At 40.5% G+C, this 20,015-nt stretch overlaps 2 protein-coding genes across 3 annotated transcripts in view; one reads left to right on the forward strand and one right to left on the reverse strand.

The window, feature by feature from the left end:
- kcnab1a (potassium voltage-gated channel subfamily A regulatory beta subunit 1a) overlaps positions 1 to 5,595 on the forward strand; it is a 395,251-nt gene extending 389,656 nt beyond the window's left edge. For both annotated transcript variants that reach the window (XM_041212026.1, XM_041212016.1), the window contains 2 exons: positions 2,776 to 2,864; positions 4,715 to 5,595. In XM_041212026.1, coding sequence (XP_041067960.1) covers positions 2,776 to 2,864; positions 4,715 to 4,804 — 179 coding nt within the window. In that variant the 3' untranslated portion in view covers positions 4,805 to 5,595. The remainder of the gene's footprint in view (positions 1 to 2,775; positions 2,865 to 4,714) is intronic.
- A 3,394-nt stretch (positions 5,596 to 8,989) lies between these two features.
- On the reverse strand, positions 8,990 to 16,503 carry ssr3 (signal sequence receptor, gamma). Its single transcript, XM_041212038.1, has 5 exons — positions 16,293 to 16,503; positions 12,511 to 12,637; positions 12,322 to 12,420; positions 10,948 to 11,079; positions 8,990 to 9,287 (listed from the first exon to the last, which is right to left on the reverse strand). The coding sequence occupies exons 1-5, from the start codon at positions 16,423 to 16,425 to the stop codon at positions 9,221 to 9,223; spliced, it is 558 nt and encodes a 185-aa protein (XP_041067972.1). The 5' UTR covers positions 16,426 to 16,503; the 3' UTR covers positions 8,990 to 9,220.
- Between the last annotated feature and the right edge of the window lie 3,512 nt (positions 16,504 to 20,015).

The following is a 20,015-nucleotide window of genomic DNA, read 5'->3' on the forward strand; positions in this document are numbered from 1 at the left end:
CAGTGCTTTAGAGATGTCCTCCAAGCATCGCTGAAGAGATAAACATGCCCACCAACTCATGGGAGCCTGAGCTGGCTTGTGACCAACCAAAATGGAGGTTTATTTGGGAAGGCATCAAACACATCTAGAGACTTCTTCAGGAACACGCAGAGGCAAAGCTGAGGTGTCAAAGAGTGCGTACAAACCTCCAAACACCTCATCTGACTGAATCTTCAAGCACCACCTGCCCCACATGTGGCAGAGTCTGCAGATCGCACATAGGATATCAGTCATCTCAGGACTCATCGAATCGGAGTTCAGTGTACAACCATTCCTAGTCTGTCAGGGATCAGTGTGCACCCACTCTTGGGCAGTCAAGAATCAGTGAACACCTGCTCCTAGACTGTGGGGGATTGGTCTACACCCACCCCTAGATTGTCAGCGAGCAGTGTACACTCACCTCTAGACTGTCGGGTGTCAGAGTACACAGTTCTAGATTACAGGGATTAGTATACATTCACCCCTAGACTGTCAGGAATCAGTATACACCTGCTCTAGACTGTTGGGGCTTAGTGTCCACCCACTCTTCAACTGTCAGGGATCAGTGTACACTTACCCCTAGACTGTCAGGGGTCAGTGCACACCCACCCCTGGACTGTCAGGGATCATTGTACACCCTACTCCTTGACCGTCGGGAATCATTGTACACCCACTCCTTGACTGCCAGGGATCATATACACCCACCCCAAGACTGTCAGGGATCAGTGTACACCCACCCTTAGTTGTCAGGGGTCAGTATACACACTCCTGGACTGCCAGGGATCATATACACCCACCCCAAGACTGTCGGGGATCAGTATACACCCACACGTACACTGTCGGTGATCGGTGTACACACTTTCCTGAACTGTTGGGTGTCAAGAGTGCACAGTTCTAGACTATGGGTATCAGTGTACACTCAACCCTAGATTGTCGGGTGTCAGACTACACAGTTCTAGACTGCGGGAATCAGTGTACACCCACTCCTAGGCCGTCGGGGATCAGCGTACACCCACCCCTAAATTGTCAGGAATCAGTGTAAATCCACCCCTAGACTGTCAAGGATCAGTGTACACCCACTTCTAGACTATCAGGGTCAGTGCACACCCACCCCTGGACTGTCAAGGATCAGTTTACACCCACTCCTTGATGGTCAGGGATCATATAGACCAACCCCTAGACTGTTGGGGGTCATGTACACCCACCCCTAGAACGACAGGGTTCGGTGTGCACCCACTCCTAGACTGTCAGGGATCAGTGTACACTAACTCCTAAACAGTCAGGGATTGGTGTACCCATTCTTAGACTGCCGGGTGTCGGAGTACACAGTTCTAGACTGTGGGGGTCAGTGTACATTCATCCCTAGACTGTCGGAGATCAGTGTACACCCACCCTTAGACTGTCAGGGATTATTAGCATGGAACCACATGTGAAATTATTAGAAACAAAAACAGAAAATGCTGGAAAAACTCAGCAGGTCTAACAGCATCTGTGGAGAGAGAAAAAACAGAGTTAACGTTTCAAGTCCACATTACTCTTCAGAGCTTTAAATTTTGCTTTTATCTTTTTTGAAATTAGAGACAGTTAGCAACATCGGATTAAGGGGAGTATAACAAACTGGATTGAAAATTGATTTTAAGGAAGAGAATAGAGCATCACAGATAAGGCCAGTTATTCACATACCTCAAGAGTTCAATTCTGTTTACTGTGTGGATTATTGATTTGGAAAAACGCCTGAGGGAATGGTATTAACATATGCAGTTAACACTAAAACAGTTAAATCTTGGGGAGTAAAGGAAGTTGCAACAGGATATTGATAAGATTGGGAATGGACTAAAGTGTGAAAGGTGGAAATCAATGTCATTAAATGTGAGGTGTTGCATTTTGGTTAAAGAATAATAGCACTAATTATACACTAAATGCAAATGTGTTTGTGCTGTGGAAGAGCAGAGGATTGGGTGTACAGGTTCACTGGATACTAAAGGGACCCCCTTAGATAAAAAAGCTGATGAAAGGCCAGAAGTACAATATTAGATGTAAGAGATTTGGAACAGAGAGCAGAAGAAACTTCTTTAAATAAAGTTATGAGCCTTAAAATTCAGTACCAGAATTGAGGATGAAGCAATGTTACATCCAAGATTAGGTTGAATTGGTGAATATGGGGAAATGAGGTTAAAGGATATGGTTACAGGTGAGTAAATACTATTTGGAGCTTAATCGCCAACACAAACTGCTTGGGCCGAATGGCCTGTTCCCAAATTATAACTTTTATTAATTCTTTGCATCCCTAGACTGTCCAACATCCCTATACTCGCATTCTCTCTCCAACCTTTTTAGAGCAACAAGTATAAACTGGAGAAAACGGTGGTCTGAGCTGAGTACTTCTCCAAAGCGACTAACATTACTGCTACTTGCTTGGAAAATATGAAGCCATCTTACTTCCAGCTTTTCAAGCTCAAGATCTTGGCTGTGTCAAAATGCTCCATCTGATGGCTACACAGAAAGCTAGCAGAAAGAAGTAAATTCAAATGCAGAGAATTGAAACTCAATACTCTTAACGATATAACATCAGGCTACCCATTAGCACTACCAATACAACATTTTCCATATAATATGAAAAATATTAACTTGTGTTTTACTTTTATAAAATAATTATATATTTGTTGTCTTGCTGTGTAATGTGCAGTGGTATTTTAGCAAAATTGTTGGTGAACTTAATGTAGTTTTTAACCCTCAGCAATTCTCCACTTCTTTCAGCTTGGTGTCTGCGCAATGAAGGTGTAAGTTCAGTTCTCCTGGGAGCCTCCAATGCAGAACAGCTTACAGAAAACCTAGGCGCCATACAGGCAAGTTATTATTGAAAACTCTGAGCAATTTAATACAGAAGAAACCTGTCTATTCAACAGAATTGCTCACACCCATAAAGGAATACAGGGAAGAGCAATCCATCAACAGATCTAGCTGCCTGCCCCTTTAGAAATTGGATTGCTAGTACTCTGATAAACTTCATGAGGAGAAAGTAATGCAGGTCACAACAACTGTTATGGGGGAAATAAATTGTGGTCATTAAAATCCTTACACTTTACAACTTTTAGTACTAAACACTTGTTCAGAAATGGTCTTTATCTCTCTTGGTACTGGACTGTTGCTTCAAACAAATATTACAATTTATTCCTCATTATTATTTGAAGATAGTTAAAATTGGAGTAAAATGACCCAGTTAAGACCATTTTTGACTACCACCAGTTTTTTAACCTGGCACAATCTGTCGGCAGTACAATATGGGAGGTGGTCACTTTTCAGGATACTTAAAAGGATCCTTAGCTGCAATAGGGAAAGGTGGAAGCAGGTCTAGTATTTTTATTCCAATTGCCTCTGTGTTTTGAGCCCTAAAGTTTTCCAACATATGATTTTCTTGCTGCTATAAGTGCAAATTGTTTTCCTACTAACATGCTGCTCCCTTTAACTCCTGACACTTCCACTCTGCCCCTTTAAAATGCTGCTGCAGGCCTAAGCTTGGCCACCTCAACTCACTGGCAGCTCACTGACTTTTTCAATGTTAATGAGGCCCAACCACAAAATCGCAGTCTCTCAATAACTGCATTGGGAGAGAGGAAACACCACCCACCGCCTATCCAATATACAGTCAAATCGAAAACTAGTCCCTCTCCTGTATATTAGTAAAGTTAATTTCTGTATATAAAAAATACTTTCCACTTGGAGGTATGAGATTTCTATAATTTTGTTCATTTTTCCACCATTAACTTATGTTCTAAAAGCCTTATCTTTAAGGAGACGTTGCATTAGTTCTATACTATAATACAACTGGAACTTTATCAGTTGTTGCCATTTCAAGGTAAGCATACCGACAACTAAATCAAATATGAAGCATTAATGTGGGGCAGACAACACAAAATTAACTGCTTCAGTCAAGTCCACTCAATTCTGGTGCATGTTTATCCGTTACCTAGTATACACGTCAAGTATCTATACATGAAACGGAATTGTGGAGGAATGGCGGCTAGGTCTGAATTGGGTCTTTTACTTCTGAACCATTTATCGGTATTGATCAAGCCTATTGCCAGACCGACTTAATTTTGTATCTATCACAACATGGCTTGTTTCAGGACCTTATATTAGGCCTGAGGCTTCTCTCACCTAGTGTTAGCCGTAGCACCCTTGCCTTCAAGTCAGAAGGCTGCGAGTTCAAAGTGGTTCTCCAAAGGCTTGAATGCAAAATTGAGGCTGACACTCTAGTGCAGTATTGAGAGATTGCTGCACATTTTGAGGTGCCATCCTTCAGACCAGATGTTAAAACATGACCCATCTGTTTTCTGATCTGGACATAAAAGATCTCAGCTCATCTTCAAAATTATGTCATGGCAGGTTCCCCAAGTGTCCTGGTCAATATTTATCCCTCAATCAAGATCACTAAAAAGTAATTCTGTTCATTTTGCATTGGTAGTTCCAGGATCATACTGTGTGAAAATTGTCTTCTGTACCTCCTACATTAGACCAGTATCTACTCATCAAAAGGTACTTTGTTGGATGCAAAGCGCATAGAAATGTCCTGAGGTCTTTACAGGTGGTACATAAATAGAAATAGCAAGTGTTTCTTCTCTAGTCTGTATTGGATAAAATACTTTTCAGGATCTCTTTCCTCAGTTACTTACTGAAACGTTTGGAAACTTTTCAGGTTCTCTCAAAGTTGACAACACAGACTGTGAATGAGATCGACAACATACTTGGCAACAAACCATTAAGCAAGAAGGACTACAGATCCTAATTTAAAGATGCATGATAATGACCGGGACTGCATGATGAAAGAAGCACTCTTTACTTGCTGGACCACCGTCTGGCTCTGAATCTAAAGCTGTTTCCTGCTGACTTCCCACAGGTGCATGCCCATGCAATGAGAGATGTACCCTTATACAGAAGCACATTTACAATCTCCCAGGTTAAAGTGGTTCCTGGAGTTTTCTACTCACCCAAACTGAGCTGTACATTTATCTCTTTGCTTAAAATGTAAAAACAACAAGTAAGTTAATAGCTTGTGTACCTTTGGAATCTTAATTCCAGTATCAAGTTTAAGCAATTTTTCCCTCTCAATAGAACCTTATCCACTGAATGTTAGATCACAGGCATGTATGTGTAATGGCTTGCTTTATGCTGGAACTTGCTGATTTTTTTAGGACATGAGTCTAAATGTGTTTACATCAGTAAACTGAAACCCAAAGATGCATTTGGGATATTTTATTTTAGGTTGTAAAATATCCTGACGAAAAATACTCATTTTAACCTGATCCGGGCTAAATAAGTATATTTATATAAGTCACTTATGACAGTCAGTGTGCAATGGTAAAAGCTTAAACTGCAATGTAAATGTATTACCAACATGTGTTAAACCACATGGCTTTCATTGACACACACAAATGCTTGCTGCCTTTTTCAGAAAGCAACAGTTGCTGTATGAGTGGTTTATAAACATAAACTCCTTCTGCTCCCGAAATGTTCAATTGTAATGGTTTCATTGGTTTGGAGATGGGAGAGAGTATAGGAATAAAGGGAATGTACTCTTATTGGCTGAATCTGGCAAATGGTGTTTCTGAAGAATCTGTATCAGCTATTCACTATATATGTGAAACTTGGATGATGGAGAGCAGCATTTCCAAGTCTGCAGGTGAGACTGATTTAGGAGGTACAGTAAGTTGTGTTAAAGGAAGCAGAAAGTTTAAAGTTACGTGGACAGATTAATTGAGCGGATGAAACAATGACAGAACCTGTGCAATGTGAGAAGTGAGAGGTAATCCACTCTGGATCCAAGTAAGACAAATCAGAATATTTTCTTACTGGTGAGAGACTAGAAGCTCTGGTGGAGCAAAGGGTGTAGATACATGAATCATTAAAAATAATGGTCAGGTGCACAAAGTACTCAAAAAAGGAATGCTGGCCTTTACATAATGAAGGTTGAAATACAAAGTGGAGGAAGCGATGTTTCAGTTGTCAGGTTGCATCTGATCTATTGCATTCAGTTTTAGGTACAGCATCTCAAGGAGGATATTTGGACTTTAGTGGGGTACATTGCATATTCACCAAAATGATACCAATCCTTAAATGGTTAAATTATGAGGACAGGTTCCATAAATGGATTGCATTCCCTTGAATTATAAGGTTTGAGGGTGATTATATTGAGGTGTTTAAAATGAAAAAAAGATTCAATATGTAGATGCAGAAAAGCTATATACTCTGGTCGGGGAACCCAGAATACAGGGTCAATCTTAAAGTTAGAAGAACTAGGTCATTCAGGAGTGAAATCAGGAAGCATTTTTTCTACACAAAGGGTAGTGGAAATGTGGAATTCTTGCCCAAAAAGGGTGTGGATACTGGATCAATTGAAACTTTCATGAATAAGGTAGACAGATGTTATTAGGTAAAGGTATAAAGACATGAATCAATGGTGAGTGTATTAATTGAGATATAGATCAATCATGATTTGATTGAGTGGTGGAATAGGCTCGATGGGCTGAATGACGTATTGCTATTCCTATGTTCACATATTTTAAAACAAATCAAGATAATTTTAAATTACTTGAGAAACCATTTAGTAGAATCTACATTATACAGTTTCATTTGCAGAAAATATGTTTTTAAAGAATGTCAGCACACCCATAGGGCAAAAGTGGAAAGATAATCATGAGAAGTAAAATAGAAAGCTGCATTAATTGAAGGAAGGTGATCAGGTAGCACACCCTCATGGACTTTATTATCACATACTTAAACACATCTAAGTACAATGCACTCTGACTAGTTACCAGATTTAAATTTCAGATCATATCTTCCGCTCAATGGTTAAAAAAATGACAAGGCTGTATTTGATTTGATTAAATTAAAAAAAAAATTGATTAGGTGCAGGCAAACAGTGTGAGTTAATTTGTACTATTCCGCACCATCATGTTTCACTACCGTAACAAGTTATTTGTTGCTGCATGTGTGAGAAACCAGGACTAATCAACAGACATAATTATGACACAGCAATTTAATTGGCTTGTCAGGTAATATCATGTTATATATTTATAAGTTCTAAATTAGGTTTTAAAATACTCCCCATAGTAAATGCCTGTGTTTTTAAATGTGTAACATCTCAGGAAGAAATGCTTGGTGACTTCCCTCCATAGACCTCTCCCTTGGCTGTCAGGAAACAGTAGTGGTTAATGGATATTTTTTAGGCTGGCAGAAGGTTTGTTGTGGAGTTCCTCATGGGTCAGTGTTGGGACCATGGTCTTCCTGATGTATATTAATGACCAAGACCTTGGTGTACAGGGTAGTTTCAAAATTTGTAGATGATATGAAACTTGGAAGCATTGTGAACTGAGGAGAACTTCAAAGGACAAGTGGCAGATAAAGTTCAGTGCAGAGAAATATGAAGTGATTCATTTTGATAGGAACAAGGTGAGACAATACAAAGAGGGATGCAGGCACAGAGGGACCTGGGTGTATACATGCATAAGTCATTGAAGGTGGCAGGAAAGGTTGAGAGCGTGGTTAATAAAGCATACAGTATCCTAGGCTTTATTAATAGGGGCATAGAGTACAAGAGCAAGGTTATGTTGAACTTGTATGACACTACTTTGGCCTCAGCTAGATTATTGCATCCAGTTTTTTGCCACACTTTAGGAAAGATATTAAGGTATTGGAACGAGTGTAGAAAAGATTTACAAAAATGGTTCCAGGAATGAGGAATTTCAGTTGTGAAGATAGATTGGAGAATTTGGGCCGGTTTTCCTTGCAGAGAAGGCTGAGAGATAGATGTATTCAAAATCACGAGGGCTCTGCAGAGTAGCTAGGGAGAAACTTCCCATTCGTGAAAGGATCAAGAATGAGAGGATACAGATTTAAAGTAATTGGCAAAAGAAGCAAAAGTTACATGAGGAAGAATGTTTTCATGCAACAAGTGGTTGGGGTCTGGAATGCATTGCCTGAATGTAGTGGAGGCAAATTCAATCACAGTACTCAAAAGGCAATTAGACTGTCATCTGGAAAGGAAGAACGTGCAGGGTTACACGGAAAAGGCAAGGAAATGACACTGGGTGAGTTGCTCAGACAGCAGTGCAGACACGACAAGTAGACTAGCCTCCTTGTGCACTGTAATAATTGTGATTCTTTCATACTTCTTAAAACCTCTTTGACCATTCTTGTGTCCATCTGCCATAATATCACTATGTGACTCAATGCCCAATTTTACTTTATAAAACACTTGAAACACCTTGGGACGTTATTTAATTAAAAGCTCTATACAAAGAAATTCTTATTGCTGTGTTATCTGCTCAATCATTGGAAATAGTCAATTTTGATCTACTGTTGCTACCTCCATATAATCAGTAATTGCCTTATACTTTTGTTAACCCCATCCTTTTTCCATATCTGTTCAGATTTTCTCCTCCATTTCCCTCCTTCAATTCCAAACTTAGTAATACAATACTTTTTATCTTTGATTCCTAACCATATTTACTCAGCTTCTTTCTGTACATTAGTCTTTTCATGTATATATTCCTTTTGTTATCAATACAGCCACTCCTTTATTCTGCCCATCCCAAAATTATAACAATGTTTAACGGTAACACAGCGGCAGAGAGTTGTAATATTTTTTTAGGCCATTATTCCTATTGAATTCTTCATTTGCATTCTAACCATTATGAACTGTGTGCAGTGGGATGTATTTAGATACTTAATTATTTCTTGTGCATCAAGTGTACAGATTTTCATTAGTATGAAACAACATATACTCTACTTATATGTAGATGCACAACACATCATATACACTAGGGCTCAACTCAATGCCTGGGTTTGACACCATAAATTTAACTCAATAACTTTTGCAGCATCTATGGAAACATTGATAAATCCAGTCTGTGCGCGTGTGTGTATTTAAGTTAAAACAAAACTGCTAGTAATAGACTTGCAAATAAAAAACTCTGGTTGCAAAATGCATTCATTTTTATTAAGTACATCCATAACTGAAAACATGGAATGCAGGTAGATTGTAAAAAAACGCAGTTCACAGAACTCTAGTTGTCTCAGTTAAGTGGCCAATTCTGTGGTTTCAGGTCTCAAAGTTATAGACTTTAAAATCTAAATGACCTCATCCTTAAGTACACAGACCATATCATTACTGACATTATCTCACAAAGAAAGCCAGAGGCAATTACTTTGAGCCTGTAGAAAGAAGAGCAATCAACCCCGATGAAGCACAGATGGACAGGATGTAGTTTCTGAGAGTACAATTAAGGAATACAGGTTTTATACACAAACCTATGACAGATTATATCTGACTAGAAGGACCAAATGATATTTTCAGGCAAAAATTGCATTAACACAGGCAATAACTGGAATTTGGGACCCCTCAGGTGTTTTCCCACCTATTTTCTAGAAGATATATTGCATTTTAATTTGCATTTGTGGACACATATTCTTAGACAGATCAAAAGAACTGACAATGCTTATTCGACAATTACATGATCCTTTAACTTTACTGGCATAATTATAACTGGATCTTTGGGCTTCAAATTCACCTATGGAAAAGAAACTTTCTTGTGCAACATGAAATCTGTAGTATGGATTGCTGTTTTATGATGGGCGTAAATTTGTTGACTGATAATTATCGGCCTTCCTTAGACTTGGCAGGGCTTCTAATCTGCAGCTCACTGGGAATAAGGGGGGGAATTCTCTGCTGGTTGGAGTCATAGCTAGCACAAAGGAAGATGGTTGTGGTTGTTGCAGGTCAATCATCTCAGTCCAAGGGCACCACTGCAGGAGTTCCTCAGGATAGTGTCCTTGACCCAACCATCTTCAGCTGCTTCATCAATGACCTTCCCTCTATTATAAGGTCAGAATTGGGGATGTTCGCTGATGATTGTACAATGTTCAGCAGTATTCATTACTCCAGGTACTGAAGCAATCCATATCCAAATGCAGCAAGGCCTGGACAATATCCTGGCTTGGGCTGAAAAGTGACGAGTGTCAGGCAATGACCATCTCCAACAAGAGAGAATCTAACCATCTGCCCATGGCATTGGCATCAATGAATCCCCCACCAACATCCTAGGGGTTACCAATGACCAGAAAAAGAACTGGACTAGCCATATAAATACTGTGGCTACAAGAGCAGGTTAGGCTAGGAATCCTGTGGCGAGTAAATCACCTCCTGACTCCTCAAAGCCTGTCCACCATCTACAAGGCACAAGTCAGGAGTGTGATGGAATACTCCCCACTTGCCTGGATGAGTGCAGCTCCAACAACACTACAGAAGCTTGACACCATCCAGGACAAAGCAGCCCGCTTGACTGGCTCTTCATTCACAAACACTCACTCCGTCCACCGCCGATGCACAATGGCAGCAGTGTGTACCATCTACACTGCAGGAACTCACCTAGGCTCCTTAGGTAGCACCTTCCAAACCTGCGACCTCTACCACCTAGAAGGCGGAGGACAGCAGATGCATGGGAACACCACCAACTAGAAGTTCCCCTCCAAGCCACATACCGCCCTGACTTGGAAATACATCACCGTTCCTTCACTGTCACTGGATCAAAATTCTGGAACTTTTGTAATTGCACTGCAGGTGTACCTGCAGCACATGAACTGCAGCAATTCAAGGTGCCGTCACCTTCTCAAGGGCAATTAGAGATGGGCAATAAATGCTGGTCTAGCCAGCGATGCCCACATCCCAAGAATGAATAAAAGGAAAACTTTAAAAACACATTTTTCTTTTCCTATTACCACTTTCTGCTGTAGTTCAGCTCCAAATAGTACCAAGAATTTCACAACTGTTAAAGGTGAAAGTCTACACCAAATTATAAGCAAAGAACCGATTTCATCCCAAATGCAAATAATTGCAAGCTGTTGTCGCCATATTGTCATTAAAAAGGATACACTGTCGGATTGAAATTCTTCAGAATAAAGAACGAGGCAATGATCACCATAACGAGGAACAGGGTGTTGTTGTAAAAGATCGAAAAGGTTGTAGCTTCATAGTCAGCCACTTCATTCTTTTTCCAGAGAATTCTAATGGGAAGAAAAACAATCTTTAAATTAAGCATGGCTTGCTGGAGCCATAGATACATATCTAGAAACAAATACTACATAAAGTGTAAAAATTTGTTTGCACCCAAAAACAGGTGTACTAGCCCCTGAGAATGATCTCTGTTTCTGAATAGATATGATGAGATGCATCCAATATTGGGCCTCAAGCCTCTATCAGTGAACTGCAGCCAACAAATGTGCATCACCAGACAGATCGCTAAAGAGGCCCAAAAGATAGTGCTATTTCCATAAGCTCTTAAAGGGAACCAGGAGAGGTTGTCATCCAGGAGGAAAGTGATGGAGACTAGGGAGCGTTCCTCATTCTCCTGGCTCCTGGTATGTATTTTATAAAACAAACTCAACCATTTTGGTGGCAGCATGCAGCAGACTCTTAGGCCACATGTAAACCTGGATTTCCTGAATGCAGCTGATGCCGAAAACTAAAGTTCCACCAGCTATGGACCAAAAACTGCACAAGTGTCAATTGTTTGCACTTCTCACACCAGTCACTTCATAGTTTCCTGGGGCGGTGTTAGCATTTGTCCTTTAGAAACCAAAAAGATAATGCCAAATTTATTTGACATTCCTTCTATGAGCCGGGGCTATATTCAAAGCCAAGAGGTTTCAGGGGAAAGGAACCTTCCAGGCTCCAAGCCACTCTAAGTAACAAAATCAATTCTCTGAGAAATCATTTCTAAATTGGGCTCTTCACCCCATGACTGTAGGAGTTGCAAAGAATTGATATCAGGTAATCAGACAATAGAACAAACGTTAAGAACCCTTAAACCCCTGAACATTTCAGACTGGTAGCTATGTACTAAAGCCCATAACACCAAAATGGTATGGAGATTCACAACAATCATGTCCAGAATCAGATTGGTGGGGTTAGAGGTATAATTTTAACAAAAATGGTGTACACCTCCAGAGTGTCGTGCATCCAACTTTAAAATTGAGAACAAATTTTAGGACAGAATAGCAAAACAATTTTGGTTTTGGCATCCACTTAATTGCAACAGACTTTCACAAACATGTGAAGCAAACAGCTTCACCTTGCTCTCTTAAGATCAATGGCCATTGCTTAAAAAATCCTTAGCACTGTGACCTACAACCTATCTTTGCACATTACAATCTTACATACAAGAAACTGACTTTGCATATTTTGATGGTCTCAACTTTTAAGACAGTATATACCATAAAAAAATTTTCAAAACTTAGAAAGCACACCTTTCATCCTTTTCTTTGCGAGACATTTTCCTGTTGTCAGCCTCTGACAATTTCCGAGTGACCTCCTTGGACACTGCATCTTCTCTCTTCTGCGCAACCCTAGACAAATGAATCTCTGTTAACAATGTGACATGCTAACACATCAGCCATAAAAATTGTACAAATAATATTTTTCTAGAAATTACTTACTTGTGTTTCAGGACAAACTTTACATTTTTGTAAGCAAATGCCACAAGATAGGTACTGACAAGAGTCATAACACAATACAGAACTGCAGACTGGACAAGGTCCATGTGCCAGATCCTCCAGTAGAGCCCTGAAAGACAATGATTAGAGATCCTAACTATTGCAATTGTCAATACATATCATTGGCTGTTAATGACCTGCAGCAGTTAAAAAAAAGGCAATTGATTCAGAATTTCAACTCCATTTACAATGAACAGGCATTTTAAATGCTTTTATATCAGTCTATTTCCACAGAGACAGTCCTAAAGATTAAAAATTACAATTCTACCTCAGCTTGAGAAAATATTCGAAATCCTTTATTCACTAATGATTTTAACTAGATCAAGAGCAGACTGAGGGATGACCTGATTGAGATGTACAAGATTATGCAGGGCCTAGATAGAGTAGACAGGGATGCCCTGTTTACCCCAGTGGAGAGGTCAATTACCAGGGGGCACAGATTTAAGGCGATTGGTAGAAGAATTAGAGGGGGCATGCTGAAAATCTTCTTTACTCAGAGGGTGATGAGTGTCTGGAATTCACTGCCTGGATTGGGGGTAGAGGCAGAAACACTCAACTCATTTAAAAGGCACCTGTATCCGCATCTAAAGTGCTGCAAAGTGCAAGGCTACAGACGGGTACTGGAAGGTGGGATTAGAATGGGCAGCTAGTTTTTTTTCCGGCCAGTACAGACATGATAGGCTGAATGGCTTCTTTTTGTGTCATAACTTTCCATGGTTCTAAATTTAATGTAGAATTAAAATGTCCAGAATGAGTACAGAAGCTTAAGTTTTATGTTAAAGTCTTTGATCTGGGAATTCTGCAGAGAATAACTCACCTTCTGACTCCCCAAATGCTATCCACCATCTACAAGGCACAAGTTATGAGTGTGATGGAATACTCTCCACTTGCCTGGATGAGTGCAGCTCCCACAACACTCAGAAGCTCAACATCATCCAGGACAGACCAGCCCACTTGATTGGCACACCATCCACCACCTTCAATATCCAGTCTCTCCACCACCGACACACAGTAGCAGCAATGTGTACCATCCACAAGACGCATTGCAGGAACTTACAAAGGCTTGTTTGACAGCACCTTCCAAACCCACAACCTCTACCATCTAGAAGGACAAGGGCAGTAGATGCATGGGAACACCGCCACTTGCAAATTCCTTTCCAAGCCCCACAACATCCTGACTTGGAACTATATTGCCATTTCTTCACTGTTGCTGGGCCGAAATCCTGAAACTCCCTCCTCCCTAACAGCTAAGTGGGTGCTCCTATGGTACATGGACTGCAGCAGTTCAAAAAGGCAGCTCACCAACACCTTCTCAATGGCAATAAAAATGCTGACCTAGCCAGTGACACCCATGTCCTGTTAAAAAGGAATTTATTAAGTGTAAAATTTCTGGTAAGATATTTAGTAATGCTAATAAAGTCCTGTTGTAAGTCTTATTGTTGATATAATTCCAAAATAAAGACATTACTCATCTATATCTTCACTTAGGGGAAATGGTACAACTTTATTTGCACAGTGAAAGTGTTAATCTTTAGACAAGTGTTTGAAAACATTTGTATTAAGCATATATGAACATGGAAGACATCAGTTTGTCTGAAAAGCACGTATCAGAGATATAGTATTCTATAAAATTGGATCTTGACAAAACAGCAAACAGCAGAACTGATGAATAGTTTGTGTATACTGGCAATCTGAAAGTTCTATATGGAATAGATTATTAAAAATATATCAATTTTTTCAACAAAACATTACAATAATGCTACCCACAACACCTATGTGTCAATGGGGCCACTGAAAATTAAATGAATTTTAAACACTACTACATCAGTTTACATGTCATGGGTGATAACAAATTCAAACAAAAGTAGAAAGCCCATCGTGGAGAAGAAACCCAGAAACAAAAGTCACAAGTTATGACCAGCTCCAGAATAAGAATCATGACCTTTAATACTCACATGGCTAAGAATCATGACCTTTAATACTTCACATAAAAATAGCACCGAATCTGTAGCTTAGCAGGCACTTCAAACAAGCGTTCTACTTGTGCTGTAGCTGTGATGTCAATAGAGCTCAGGGAAATGCAAGAACAACCACTGATTTGAAAAATGCCAGGTGCAATGGTAAAAATTGAACATTGCCATACCCTCTACTGATATGCTGAAATCGAGAAGAAAGCCACATTATCAAATGGAAACCTCTTATGAGGTTTAAAAATTTTAACAAAAATGCTCAGAAAACATTTGATGGAATTGATCCTTTGCCCTGAAACTTCTGACAGCATCTTCCTCCACCTTAACCATGTTGCTATGGTAAGCACACCATTGTTACCTGGTCCAACATAGCCAGAACATTTCAACAATGGCTTCTCCATTCATGCCCACATGTATTCCAAGACTCTACTTAACCTCCTCCAATTCATCAACATCAGTAATGTCCACAGGTGGAGAATTGGGAATATAGAGGTGGATATTACGCTTCTGAGCAATAAATAAAAACTGAGTAATAGACACTAGCATTGGTCATGTGATCATGCCTTTGTATGTGTAGTTTAACCTTTGTGCATGTTGGTAAAAAATCTTATTTTATTTCCTTGGCTACTGAACAGTAGGAGACATTTATGTACATGTGAAGTGGATTTACCTGCATTGCAAATGTATGAATGCTGTTCTCTACTGAAGTTAACACATGGTTGAATGGTGTCACCAAAGCTATATTGCTAGGCAGCTAGGCAGCAATTTCTATTGGGCAATGCTGATCTATGCTGCTCTAAAGATGGGGTTATCATTCATGTGGATGCTAATGACAGCTCTCCATTACCACTCCAAATATGTCACGCTGTATAAATTCCTAACTGACAGTAAGGTATAGATAAGCCACTGCTTTTTACATCTCTATATTAAAAATGATCAAAGCTATTTTCAAAAAACCCATGACCTTGCACTGGATCCCATTTCTTTCCCAGATACCTGCTTAAAATCAAACATATAGCTCGTAACTGCTGTCTCACTCAACCCTGAACACCTGCAGCCCATCTCAAAACTACAGGCTCTGAAGCTTCACAATTTTTATCATTACCTTGTCCTCATACGTGTATTTGTCACCTGCAAGTTCAATTTTTCTAAGGTTGTCCTTATAAACACATTCTGTAAATTCAACTATCTAGATTCCATCTGTCTCCTATCACCCATCCCTTGGCACACTGACTACAAAAATTCTCCTCTACCTAACCCTCACTGTTAATTTTACAACTGTCTCAAGCTCTACGTGGCAGCTCGCACTATCCTCCGTTCATTTATCTCTAGTCTAGTGAGCTTTCCCCTCTCCTCTGCTTCAGTGAGAATCACAGCCTCCGGCCACTTTACCCCCAAAATCAAAATCTCATACCTTAAACCCCATCTGTTACATTACGTCCAGGGTCGAAAACCTTCCAAACCAACAATGAACGAACTTCAACTTTTTGCTATTTTAAAGACACAAACTTCCCACTTCACACTATATATTTGCAATTAAAATGAGAGGGTTATCTAATAGTAATAAAACAGAAAATGCTGGAAAAACTCAGGTCTGGCAGCACCTGTGGAGACAGAAACAGAGTTAACGTTTCGAGTCCGTGTGACTCTTCTTCATACGGAGGAAGTCCTCCCTCTCCATCCAGACACAAACACTGGCCTGATCCCAGGTCAGTGTCTGCCGGTACCAGCGACTCCGCCACCACAGATACTTACAGATAGGAATGGCCGAGACAATAAACGCGTTTCCATAAAAGAGTGCGGATGATTTGGCCGAGACATTTCTGCTGAAGTCCTGCAGCAACAGATCCTCCTCCGACTGCTGCTTGTTGCTACCTTTGGGCGCCATCGCTCCACGTCCTCAGCCTGAGTCCTCCAGAAGACTCGTCAGCACTCCGAGCCGGCCCACAATCCCCCTCGACACTGACATCCAAGCCGACCCACAATCCTCCTCGACAACCCTCCGAACGGCCCACAATCCCCCGCGACAACCCTCTGAGCGGCCCACATCCCCTGCAAAAGCCCTCCGGGCCGCCCACAATCCCCGATGACAGACTTCTGAGCCGGTCTGGTCCACAATTCCCGCAGAATCGAGTCCCTCGCCCTGTCACCGCTTGCCGAACAGATATTAGGTACCGACAAGAACAGCAAAAGTTTGTTATGAAATCGACAGCAGGAGAATTACTATAAACAAAAAATACGCATAAATTTGAAAAACGTTTCTACATATCATGTTGCTTCTATTTTCGCTATTGGGTGGGTGAAGTTAAATGGATCGCCGCCATCTTTAGTACAGATTGCCATGATAATAGTTGATTGTGGTAGTGAATTCCAGTATTAGATACAATATGGTACTCTCTACTATATATGGGGTCATCTGACTGGATGAATGAAGGTCTGATAACACATGTTAGAGCCTGTCTTGAAAGAACTTAGTTACTGCAGATATGTGAAACAGAAAATGCTGGAAAAACTCAACAGGTTGACAGCATCTGTATTTTATTTTTATTCATTATTCTATCCCCTTTTTTATCCCATTTTCGATCCTCCTTTTCCCACCACTGCCCTCTCCCCACCACCCCACAAGGGCCATTATTTGTTCATGTTGTTCTTTTAAGAGTGCTTACCCTTGTTCTGCTATTATCACATTCTGCTTTCTTACCTTTACCACTATCAGCACCTTTTTTAACCCTTATCACTACCATTAACACTCCGTTTGTCCTTTTGTTCATGATATTTTTGTCAATCTCTCCTTTGCCCCCACCTATAGGTCTATTCAGCTTCACCTGCTCCACCCCCTTAAACAGTGTAAATTTCATTACATTGCTACTTTTCTTTTATCTCTGAAGAAGCATCATACAGACTCAAAACATCAACTCTGTTTCTCTCTCCACAGATACTGACAGACCTGCTGAGTTTTTACAGCATTTCTGTTTTTGTTTCAGATTTCCAGCATCTGCAATATTTTGCTTTTGTCTGTACTGCAGATATGTGTTCATGTTAGGAAAATATGTTATCAATGAAGTTAGCTCAATTATAATGTCTACAGCCTATGTGCATCATTGAAACAAAAAATAAGACTTTGTGTCATAACTAAACGAAATGCAACAATGGAGGTTCTAAAATCATCGACAGAGTTCAGTTTGGAGGGCAATTTTGCTGAAAACTGGAAGAGGTTCTGGCAGCAATTCCAGCTGCACCTCATAGTGACGGGCAGTAATAAAAAAGACCCTCAGGTACAGTCTTCCATCTTTCTTCATGTAGCAGGGGAAGAAGCCCTTGAACCCTGTAATACATTCATGCTTGAAAACAATGAGAAACATAATGACTTGAAAGAAATAATGGAAAAATTTGAAGCCTACTGCAGCCCTAAGAAAAAAATCACGTATGAAAGATACCAACATTAGTAAGTATGTAACTGAGCTGAGAAAATGAGCAAAATCATGTGAATTTGGAGAGCTCGAAGAATCACTCATCTGAGAAACAATAATTTGTAGGATCGCAAGCATCCCGACGTCATCGCGCACTTGCACGATGTTTCAGTCAGCAGGTGCCCGCCGACGATTAAAGGGCCTTACAGTTGGCAGGCAGGCAAAAAGGCCAAGCGGCTTTTGCATCTTTTGCAAACCTCATCCACAGGCGGGGTGAGATTTCGATCCGTCATTACAAAAAAAGTAAAGAATTTATATACTAATTTCAAGTTTTTGGCAAGATCTGGTTAGGAACCAATAACGTTTTGTTTAAAGTAGAAAAGGTTTGAGCTTCAAGATAAAAAGCAAAATACTGCAGGTGCTGGAAATCTGAAATAAAACAGAAAATGCTGGAAAAACTCAGCAGGCATGGCAGTATCTGTGGAGAGAGAAACAAAGTTAACATTTTGAGTCCATATAACTCTTCTTCAGAGCTCTAGAGACCGACCTTTAGCTCTGAAGAAGTCATGTGGACTCGAAATGTTAACTCTGTTTCTCTCTCCACAGATGCTGCCAAACCTACTGATTTTTTCCAGCGTTTTCCATTTTTATTTGAGTTTCAAGACACTTGCTAATAAAATAAAGCCACAAGATTTCACTGGTTTTGCACAAACAGAAATAAACTTTACAAGGTCAGAAAGATAAAACAATTTACAATATCTGTCTAACATTCAGATGTAATATGAGGTACATGTGAATTAACAAGCAAACAGTGGTCGAACACACCACACTACAATAAATGGCAGATGCAACCAAGACAGAGTCCACAGGTTTCTCAGCAACACCCAGACGTCTGTAACACTGTGAGTCAAACAATATTGTTGAAATTCTGTCTATCTCCTGACAGATTCCAATGTTCACCTTCAAAGATCTTGCCTTGGAATTCTCTCCAAAAGTCAGCCCAACTCAGACAGCATCAATGACGGCTTACGTCACAGGTTTTCAATCTCGTCTCCCGAGATTCCATTCCCCTGGATTCCCAAGTCTGCACTCAAGCACCAACTCAGAAGCACAATTTCAGCTCCTCAGCCGTGCCAGACAGAACACTACTCCAATTGCGTACCTTTTCCCCAACGGTCCACAGTGCAGAGTCACCAACCTTCTGCTGATTCTTAGATCTTCAGGATTTCTGCCAAGCCGTCTTTGATTGCCAGGGCTTCCCTTGAGCCTGCCCCGATTACCAGGGTTACCCCTGAACTCTCTTCAATTATCAGGGTCTCTCCTGAGCCCTCTTAATTTAAAGTCTGCTATCTGTAACCCTTGTTTTAAGTTTAACTGAGACCTCTTCCTGTCCCTGTCCCTGACCTGGGACTCTTGTTTTAGGACCTCTCCCTGTCACCTCTTCCCTTGGGAACTCTCTCTCTCTCTCCTCTTCCTGGGACACCTATCTACAATGGCACTCCGCTTCCAGTCATGTGATCTGGGCATTCACTGTACTCTATCGCTGCGCAGACACTCTAGGCCTGTTCTTGGTCCAAAGAACCTACACAGCTGAATTGTGCATGTGTAGCCCACTCCCAGTCTGCGTGCGTGCAAAAACTCTGAGGTCTGTCGGGGTTTGGAGTTCCCGCTCTCCTGCTCTCCAACGGGGTAAATGTGGCTTTCATAACAACCCCTGTTAACTCTTGGACTGTTGCTTCTGAAAAGTTGCTGCTTTAGTTCTTGCTGTTCCTTTAGCTTAGTTGTCCCATTTTAGTCCATCTAACTCCCTTATTAAACTTATTTACTGTGAGGTCTGTGCTGTCACTGCTGTTTGCTGCTGCCTTTTCTCTTGTCTGCTTCTGCTATTACTGCTGGATGCTACTACCACTACAGCTCTTACTAATGAAACAGAAGTTTCTTAAAAAAAAACAAAAATCACACCCGTGTCAAAGATTGCCACAAAAACTCCTCCCCAAATTGGTGTCTTCTTACATAATATAACAATTTCCTGAACAGTTCATCACCATATGAAAGTGGTTTCGATCAG

The sequence above is a fragment of the Carcharodon carcharias genome, chromosome 2, assembly GCF_017639515.1.
Source record: "Carcharodon carcharias isolate sCarCar2 chromosome 2, sCarCar2.pri, whole genome shotgun sequence".
Taxonomy (NCBI): Eukaryota; Metazoa; Chordata; class Chondrichthyes; order Lamniformes; family Lamnidae; genus Carcharodon; species Carcharodon carcharias.

Bases quoted from the DNA above. Each gene is read 5' to 3' on its own strand.
- ssr3 (XM_041212038.1), bottom strand. From the start codon at position 16,425: ATGGCGCCCAAAGGTAGCAACAAGCAGCAGTCGGAGGAGGATCTGTTG. The intron at 12,421-12,510 runs GTAAGTAATTTC...TCATTTGTCTAG, and splicing joins AAGTTTGTCCTGAAACACAA to GGTTGCGCAGAAGAGAGAAG. The intron at 9,288-10,947 runs GTATCCTTTTTA...TTGTACTCTCAG, and splicing joins AAGAATTTCAATCCGACAGT to AAACTACATCCTGTCCATCT.